This window comes from Carassius gibelio, chromosome A22, assembly GCF_023724105.1.
Source record: "Carassius gibelio isolate Cgi1373 ecotype wild population from Czech Republic chromosome A22, carGib1.2-hapl.c, whole genome shotgun sequence".
Taxonomy (NCBI): domain Eukaryota; kingdom Metazoa; phylum Chordata; class Actinopteri; order Cypriniformes; family Cyprinidae; genus Carassius; species Carassius gibelio.
The window spans coordinates 17,221,787-17,231,650 of NC_068392.1; the positions used below are offsets into that span (position 1 = coordinate 17,221,787).

General features: G+C 35.8%; 2 protein-coding genes across 2 annotated transcripts; one reads left to right on the top strand and one right to left on the bottom strand.

The window, feature by feature from the left end:
• The first annotated feature begins 1,071 nt into the window (after positions 1 to 1,071).
• On the top strand, positions 1,072 to 2,637 carry LOC127942553 (putative nuclease HARBI1). Its single transcript, XM_052538343.1, has 4 exons — positions 1,072 to 1,707; positions 1,823 to 1,935; positions 2,001 to 2,112; positions 2,186 to 2,637. Exons 1-4 carry the CDS (start codon positions 1,275 to 1,277, stop codon positions 2,560 to 2,562), a joined length of 1,035 nt encoding a protein of 344 aa, XP_052394303.1. The 5' UTR covers positions 1,072 to 1,274; the 3' UTR covers positions 2,563 to 2,637.
• Positions 2,540 to 4,428, bottom strand: LOC127942552 (uncharacterized). Its single transcript, XM_052538342.1, has 8 exons — positions 4,047 to 4,428; positions 3,801 to 3,871; positions 3,551 to 3,730; positions 3,318 to 3,376; positions 3,157 to 3,231; positions 3,021 to 3,083; positions 2,786 to 2,938; positions 2,540 to 2,605 (listed from the first exon to the last, which is right to left on the bottom strand). The coding sequence occupies exons 1-8, from the start codon at positions 4,262 to 4,264 to the stop codon at positions 2,591 to 2,593; spliced, it is 834 nt and encodes a 277-aa protein (XP_052394302.1). The 5' UTR covers positions 4,265 to 4,428; the 3' UTR covers positions 2,540 to 2,590.
• Between the last annotated feature and the right edge of the window lie 5,436 nt (positions 4,429 to 9,864).

Here is a 9,864-nt window from a genome sequence, read left to right on the forward strand (position 1 = left end):
GTTGATGAGTATGTTCATAGCGAGATCTTCCAGTCTGGTTTCGTTTTTGTTTACTTTTCATTCATTTTATGAATGTATTTGATCGTGGAGAATATGCATTATTAATACACAGTCAATGTGAAACCTGACCGATTTAGTCTGGGTGGCTCATTTTCATCTGTAGTCCCAAACCAAACAGGTTCTGTTTGTTTGTTTGGAGTTTGTTTTCATTGCCTGCGTTTAAGGTTATTTTGTTATATTTGGTTTTATTTTTGTTCTGCATTTTGTTTGCTTGGGTTTTGCTTAGTTTAGAACAATATTTTGAAATGTTATTTATTATCTATCTCTGTTTTTTCAGGGATCAAAGAGATTTTTATTTATTGTTTGTTTGTGTCTGTGAAGTTTTTTTATATATTTTATATTTGTATTTTACCAAAACGCAGAGCTGATTGGTGGATGTTATATTTTTCTTTCCAGAACTCTGGGAGGTGTTTTGCTTTTTTTGCTTTAGGTTTTTGAGGTTTGTTTTATTTGATTTAATGTTGTTCTGGATTTTGTTTGCTTGATTTTTGTTTTGTTTGAAGACGTACCAAAACAGATTTATTCAGTGGATGTTTTTTGTCTTTCTTGGAGTGTATTCCCGAAAGCAAGGTTAACTTCACTTCACATATACCCTGAACTCTCGGTTGTTTAAACCAAGCCTTGCTTAATCGAGGTATGCTTCTTTCAGAAACACGTCCGGGAGTAAGTTCAGTCAGCTCAGAGTATGTTCTTATGTTTTATATTTTAAGGTCATGCTTGTGCTAGAAGTAAACTAACCCTGAAACAGTACCTACTCTGAAGCAGATTCCTTCCGTTTTTGAAACACCCCCAAGTCCAGGAATCAGGTTTTTTTTGTTTCTTGTTTCTTGTTTCTTTTTTTACTTTCATTGTTTGTTTTTGTTTTCTTTTGTTTGAGCAGTATCTTACCAAGAATTGATCAGAGTATTTTTGTAAGTGTTTTTTTTTGTTTGTTTGTTTGCATTTTGTTAGCTTGGTTTTTGTTTTGCATTTACCAAAACCTTCGCAGTTGAGGTGTTGTTTTTGTCTGTCCAGGGGGGTATTCCAAAAAGCAGGTTATGTGACATACCTGGGTATGTATAAGGGTAAGTTCGTGGATAACCTCAACGTTCGGTTCCAAAAACAGAGGTCACTTTCTGGGTATGTATGTAACCATAGCAACTGACTCTCTGAAGATAACCTGCTCGAGAGCAGGTTATGTTTCAGTGTAACTTCGTTTCAGAAGGTTGGTGAGCATGGCGTGCCCTTTTGACGAGGATCCTGTGGACATTGAAGCACAAATTATACGAGGTTTTTTTCATCGGGAGAGGGTTATAAGACCGCGTATTGATGTGTTTGCTTACCCTAATGAATATTTAAAAGAGCGTTATCGTTTTTCAAAAGATTCATTAGTTTATTTAACACGTCTTTTAAAACCGCATATCGCAAATGTGACAAACCGCGGCTCTGCGCTTAGCACAGAAAACATTCTGTGCATAGCACTTAGGTTTTTTGCGTCTGGCCATTTTTTGTACAGTGTGGGCGATTCAGAGCATGTGGGAAAGGCAACTGTGTGTAGAGCCGTTCGTACAGTGTGTCTGGCACTTAAACAGTTGTTACCCACGTTTGTACAGTTCCCTGGCCATAAACCTCTGCTTGTTATTAAAGACGAATTCCACAGAGTGGCAGGTTTGTCCTTTGTAGTAAAATATATGACGCATATTTAATATTTAGTCATATTATTAATATCTATACATGTATTCCTTATGCACACACTTCATACTTCCAAAACTTTCTGTTTCAGGGTTTCCAAATGTAATTGGGTGCATTGATGGCACTCACATTCCTATTAAAGCTCCATCAATAAATGAGGGAGACTATGTTAATAGGAAATCTATTCATAGTATCAATGTGCAGGTAACAACTTAATTTTTTCCCCTTCTTAAAATCATCAAAGTCATTACTTTTTCCACTAACTATAGGTAATATGTGAGGCAACCCAAATCATCACCAATGTCGAGGCAAAATGGCCAGGATCTGTGCATGATGCCAGAATTTTCCGCGAGTCATCATTATGCCAGACATTTCAGCAGGGTATGATTTGCTTTATACAATTTTTGTATTTTCGTTTTTACTATATTTGTGTTGTACACTTCAATCATTACAGGACAGTACAATGGTTACTTGCTGGGGGACAGAGGATACCCTTGTCTGCCCTATTTAATGACACCCTACCCTGAACCTGAGCCTGGACCACAGACACGGTTTAACCTGGCTCACAGCCGAACACGGGCCAAGGTGGAGATGACTATAGGGATCCTCAAATCTCGGTTTCAGTGTCTGCGTGGGCTCCGGGTTAGTCCAGAGAGGGCATGCGACATTATTGTGGCTTGTGTTGTGCTTCACAATATTGCCACTATAAGAGGAGAGAGCCACCCTCCTTGTATTGAGGAAGATGGCCCAGAGGAACACCGACAGATTTTAGAGGCCAACAGAGACGGAAGACTTTTGAGAGACAGGATTTGTCAAAATTACTTTTATTAGTTTTTTTTGCACTGGTCTGCCAGGCAGTTTATTTCTTCATTTCCTGAAAAACAATAAAAGTAAAATTCATTAAAATGTTTTTTTTTATATATTGCTTTACACATACATACATACATACATACAGATAGATAGATAGCTAGATAGATAGATAGATAGATAGATAGATAGAGACAGACAGACCACTTTTAACATGCAACAGATTAATATTCAGACAAGTTCTCACCTTAAGGCGATTCTCAAGTAATTCTATTTCAAGTGCTGCTTTTTTAATGAGGAGCCTTTTCTCTTCCATTTGAAGCTGTATAAGGTCCATCTCCATGTCACTTTTTCTTATTTGTTTTTGAAGATGGACCTTATACAGCTCCTTTGCTGGCAACTAAGGTGGAAAAATGTAATAAATGAGATTGTTTGGTCAGACAATAAAATTAAAATATGGACACATGGACACAAATTCTTACCCTGCTTAGATTGTGTGCTGAGGCTGAAGGACCCTCATCTGTGGGCAAATCCCTAGGTATGTACTATGAAAGGACAATGACAGTTTGTTACTCTAATGCAAAAAGGGGCCATACATCATAATGGTATGCATCATACCTCAGTGGATCTACCAGCATTGTCCACTTCTGTCACAGCAGATGTGGTCTCTTCATCGTCATCATCATCTTCATCCTACAAGACAAATATTCAAGTATACATTATTTGGCAAAAAAAAAAAAAAAAAAAACCCTAAAAGTACCTGACAACAAATCACTTACAACTGTGACAGACTGTGTTCTTTCTGGAGAGTCCAATAATACAATCCGTCCATCAGTATCTATAAGAACACACAACCCGTTAAATTCTCAATATTATCAAAGAAAATAATACATCATATGCAGTTAAATAAAATAAGCCTACATAAATTAATCTTGTTCAAAAAGCCTTTAAGTGACAGAGATAGTAATTTATCAGGATAAAAAATGAAAACAAATCATAGAGGTAAACTTACATTTCACCCTTTTTTCACCATCACTTGTGGTGCATAGTATGTGTGATGAACTGCCCCCTGGAATGCCAGCAACCACTGGTCGCCCTTTATTAAGGGACAGAGCCAGCTCCTCAGATGGGGTGAGGGGAGGTTGTGGTGGCCCCCCGCCAGTTAGACGGGCTTCAGTCTTTTTTCTGTTAGCTGCATGACAGAATGAATATACTAAATCCTGTTATAATAATAGTTCAGTAATTGTGTAATCAAATATTACCTTTTTGCAGAATGTTTTTGTGTTTCATTTTGACTTGGCTTAAAGTTCTTGTGGCTCCAGAAGGATTACACCTTATTAAATAAGAAATATACATTATTATTTCAAGCTAAAGAAATAAAATGGCAGGAAAAGTAAATGCTTTCATAGTGATTTAACATATTCAAAAGTATGTATAAGTCATACTTCATTATTTTGCATTTCAATAAAACGGGAGCCAATACCAAATTTGTAATTTAATACACTCACGCATTTACTCTGTCCGTTATTTTTTGCCAAGCCAACTCTCTTGCTTTAGCCGATGCAGCTGTATTGCTTCTTTTTAATATTATTGGCTTAAACTCCTCATAAGCATGCATTAAAACTTCCAACTCCGCCTCTGTGAAATACGCGGCTCTCTTTTTTTCGCTTTGAGTTTCCATGGTGACTCGTGAAATCGGCGATCCATTGAAAATGTCTTTATACATGCACCGTGCACGCGCATTAACTCTGGGTAACCAGTCAGAGGTTGATTAAGCTAACTCTTCTCAGGTGTTTTGGAACCGACATACTCATGGTATGCCTGTTTGGGGTAAATCAACCCAGAGGTTATAGTTTATCAAATGGTAAGTTAACCAAGCTTTCTGGAATACCCCCCAGGACCTGTCTGGTTATCCACTCTCACACCTGTAGAGGAACCTCTTTATTTGAATGTGTGTATGTTGTGTCTCACTGCATAATTTGCTGTTATAATATTCAAAAGTTGTCATCTCATGAATATTGAACAACTTTTTGTTTAACAGCATGCACAATGCTCCCTTGAAAGAAAGTTAATACCATTTCATTTAGCGACACACAAGCAGCTGTGAGGTTTTAATTATCGCCGTGGCTTCAGAACAGACTGAAAAGATAATTATGAAAATGTATGAAACTCACAGGTTTTTGTTTTTTTTCAATCACTCTGCATTGTGGCCGTGTAACAGTTCTCATTTATCTGTCCTTAGCATTATACATGTAAGATGCTTGTCTGATGGTTTGAAAGGGTCTCTTTAGCCTCATTCATGAATGCTTAACTTAATGTTTACCACCTACAAAATTAATCATAGTTCATAGTTTGTTGTTTTTTATCTGCAGTATTTCATTGGGGTAAAAGACATGTTCATGGTAACTTTATTGAGGTGCTTATGAACTTTATGAATTTTTGGAACTGTGCACACAAGTTTTCATTTAGTGTCAGGAATATTCCTCTGTATTTTTGTCTTGTGTTCGAGTGCAAATGTCTACATTTTGATCAAAAAAAAAAAAAAATGAGTTCATGATTCAAACAAGGACAAATATGGACCAATGGGCTCAGAAAAACAATGTAATTCAAAGTAAAAAACAAGTTTTAATACAGATATGTGTTCTTGTTTAAAGCATAAACTAAAAATAAAATTCAATTTTGTCCAATTTCTTAGAAAAAAATAAAAAAGGCTACATTTCATGCCATGGCATTATAAATTCAAGACCTTTTAGGGTTTTAATTTAGATGAATTAAGGTTTTTTAAGACCTGCAAGAAACCTTGATTCATATATATGTATGTATGGCCACCCAGTTATGGCTTTGTAGATAAGATGGGCTTTTAATATCCATAACAACAGTCACAATCATCATTTAGACCAATACTTTGAAACATCATACGGACAATTTATTTATTTATTTGTATTTTTTTGCTGAATATTTTTATTTGAATACACAATACACATGCTTAAAAATACATATTTAAAGAATATTAATTCTTACAATAATTATTATTTTCCCTTTTATGATAGTACGTTACTGCCACTTGCTGGTCATTATTGAATCTGCAGCTTGAAAAATTCTGAGATTCTTCCCACTCTTTTGTTTTTCATTTTCTTTTTTTTTTGTTTTATACACACACACACACCTACACACACACAGCTCCTTTTCTAAGCAAAATGCTAAAGGTTAAAAACAATGTCTTGTTGGGTAAATCTATCTATCAAATGATGTTTTGAGAATTTCAACACAGTATTATGTATAACACGTTCAAACGATTTAAATATAATTGTTCAAGTTATATAAAGTGCCTCTATCTTATAGGTTGATATGCACATTAGCAAGATTGCTTCATGCCTTTGTGTTCTCACGTTCAATAAAATAATCTTCCATGAGTGCAAATGTTTCTCATTCATCATAGACCATGTAAATAATAATTGTTAATAATGCTAAATTTATCTTAGTGTGTAGTTGCATTGATGTAGCATTCAGTCTGAAGATTTATTGTCACATTTTCAGCACTGAATCAGATAAATAGGCTACTCTATAATGGCAAACTAATACTAAATATTAATATACGTAATCTTGATGCCAAGGTTTCAAAGCAATTCTCTCTTGCTGTAATTCATCTTTGACATCTGTTTTTAAATGTTAATGAAATGCGCCTCACTTTGTGTTAATTAAAACTCAACGCACACGTTCATGGTTGCTGCTTCCTAATGCTAATCATTGGAAATCAATGGTCGGCGTCCAAGAGGAGCCTCCATCTGTCTCTGCTGGCATCTCGCGTGCATCAGCGAGACCATCATCTATGCAACATTAGCCTGCAAATGGACCTCCTCCAATCCGTCCCACAATGTTGGACACGAAGAGCTGCCTTGTGCAGAAACCGATGGCTAATATTCGGCAGTTAAACCATCTTAAGTGAATAAACGGCGTTACGCGTCAGTTTGAGTCATTTTATTATCTACAGCTGGAGCTATAAATGTTTCAGTAGCCTAACACTTTTAAAAGAGCGCTCACTCATACATCATTACAACCTTTCTCAAAACACTTCAACTTAACTTTATATCTACTTTACTTAGCAATATTAGCATGGTTTGTGTCTCCAATAGATGGCAGTAGATAAACACGTAAACAACTGCCGTAAAACCGCCTTCGCTGACATATTGATAGATAAACAAATTATCGCCTGCTTGTTTAGAGATAATGGCGATTTTAATCAATTGACAATAGATAGCCTCGTCAAATATGCATTACTCAGCTTCACCACATTATTTTAAAGCCCAGATGTAATCCATTTTGAGGATTACAGAGGCGATCCTCCTTAATAGGCCTATATGCAAAATATATGTAAGCTGCATATGTACCCCCAAAACACCAGGGGTCCAACTTGATCTCAAAGATGATTGAATTTTAGTGTTTTTTTTTGGCCAGCGGTTATGAAAACATGAATCTTTGATTATTTTAATGCGGTGCGCTGTCGCCATTTCTACATAAAAATCTGTCAAATCGTGTTATGTGTAACGCACACAAATGAGTTTCATTCATTTGTTCAGAACTACTCATACCATCTTGTCTGGTTGGTTTTTAGTAGAAATCCATTAGGATTTATTTTTCAAAATGTGTTTCTATAAAGAAATTCTTCTGCATCTTGGATGGCCTGAGGATGAGCCCCGTTTTCATTTTGGGGTGAGCTATCCCTTTAAGATAATGATAAACATTTAAACTAAGAGTCTAAACTTGTAACTTGTATTTTCTTTTGTGCTGTAGATCTCTTGATACTAGTCAGAGGGTCTATCTTTCGCAAGAATGGGATTTCTTTTTTCATTTCTTTTCAAATGACACGCAAATTTATCTGCCTGTGAAAAAAAATATAAAAATACTGACACAACGTTGAATTCCCTTAGAGTCTGCTTATGGGAGGTTAAAGCCAAATAACTTTTTAAACTTAAATGAAATCAAAACCGAACTTGTGTGTTTCGGAGAAACTGCTACAAGTGATCTCTCTCGTCTTGCATAATTATCCTCAAACTATAAACCAGTGGTTAGAGATCTTGGGGTAATGTTGGGTCCGTCCTTAAAGTTTGATAAACAGATAAACTCCGTGGTGAAATCTGCATTTTTCCCATTTCCCATTAGACTTCTGGCTAAGGTGAAACCATTTGTATCTTGTAAAGATCTGGAGAAGTTGATCCATGCTTTTGTGTTCTCAAGACTCGACTATTGTAACTCACTCTATATTGACATCTCCAGAACATCTTTGAGTCGGCTGCAAATAGTACAAAATTTTATCTGGGACCCGCAAATATGTTCACATCTCTCCCTTTTTGGCCTCTTTGGGGTTACCCAATCAAGCCAGAGTTGATTTTAAACTTTAAGAGCCTAAATGGATTAGCTCCGTCATATATATCTGAGCTCCTTCAGGTCTATAAACCACAGACAGAGGGGCTTTGCTTGTTCCGAGGATGAAATTAAAGAGAAGGGGTGTAAGGGCCTTTGCCTTAGCTGCCCTTAAGTTATGGAACAATATCCATTTTTAAAAGTCACTTACAAATCCACTTCCTCTCTGTAGCCTTTGCGAGTGTAGAAGGTTGAGTTTTATTGCTTTTGTGGATTTGTGTTGTTGTTTTATGATGTGATTTTTCCCTTGCCAAAATGTTTTATAAATGTCTGTACAGCATGTTGGTGCAACTCCTTGTTGTTTGAATAGTGCTTTAGAAATAAATGAAATGACTTTTATTGTGTCTCCAATAGATGGCAGTAACTAAACATGCTGAGCAAAGAAATAATGGCAGAAGTAACATGGCCTACATTGATGAACTGATCAACTTAATACCTCCTGTTTAGTGTAAATGAATGGATTTTATCTCACGCTATACTCAGGTAAAACCCATTACTTGCCACGTTAAGGTTAAAGGATGTCCTGGGTTCATCACAACCGGAGCTCAAGTTAAGCAGTGTCCACAGCATTTTAGGCATTATGTCAAATACCAGAGAAAATAATTTTTCATTTACACTTAAAATTTAAGTCTACGGGACAATTATTCAGTTGTAAGCAGGTAATTGTCAATGTTTTTTGTAATTTCACAGCTGGTGTTAATTTTTTTATTTTTATTGTTTCTGGAACCTACCGACCCAAGATATTCCAGTAAATTCTTAATGGCCACATTATACTTGAGATGCAACATAACCATGTAAATATGGAAGATTTCTGTAGGCATAAGATGAGGAAGTTGCAGATGCATTTAGCTCTCACTTAAGTTTTTGAGTTCAAGCGGATGATTGAAACTGACTTTTACAAGATTTCAGCCCACAAATACTAAAATGTTAAAACCATATTAAATATTAAACACATATTTCAGAAACATGATATTGAAAACAAAAATTATAAAATAAACCGAAAAATACACTATTATTAAACATAATATAAGCAAATATGATTTGAATTATTATTGCCTAAACAAGGAGAACAATCTTCACAAACCACCTGTCTACATTGCTGATCTGCTAAATCAACAGATGGTAAATGAACCCCAACCAAATTGCCCCTTAAATCTTTAAAGGTTATTTGTAAGAACACTATGTTCTTCTTCATAGCGTTTATATACCAATCTTCAGAAATGTTAACAAAGCTCTGTAAAAGTACAATTATTTGTTGTTGTTCTTCTATATTTGGATTTTTCACCCCTGGATATACATCGAACCAAACAAAGAAATGGTATGATTTCATCGGTCATGTTTTTCCTGAGGCTAATGCTCCAAGGTTTGAATCAACATGTATAGTGGCACTTGAATTAATAAAAAATAAAGTTGATAGGGTGTCCTTTACAATTGGTCTTAATTGGCATTTTATCCATTTCAGAGGTTGGCCAGAGGACAAGTATCCATCACTGAGAAGCAGAACATCATCCTGAATGGGATTTTAATTGAAACCAAATTATTGAGAGACTTATTCTCGACTGACAGAGAAGATCTGTTGTTGAAACTGGTATTTGAATTCAATGTCGACATGACTTGTGCGATTACGCTTCTAGGGACGACAGATTAACTGTGAAGAAACAATTAAATTCTGCATTAAACGGAAACAACTTCTGAAAATGAGGCAATTATCTTCGTCTGGAAACTGATAAGGTCCTTTATTAAGTGGAAATGTGTGAGGCTTTTGACCAATATTTAGTTCACACTTGGTTTGCTCTCTCTCTTAAAAAATAAAATGCATTAGGATACAAAATATTCACTGGTGGTTGTGGTCCGTCACGCGTAATGGACCCGAGGACACGCTTCAAGCATCGTGGCAGTTGTTGT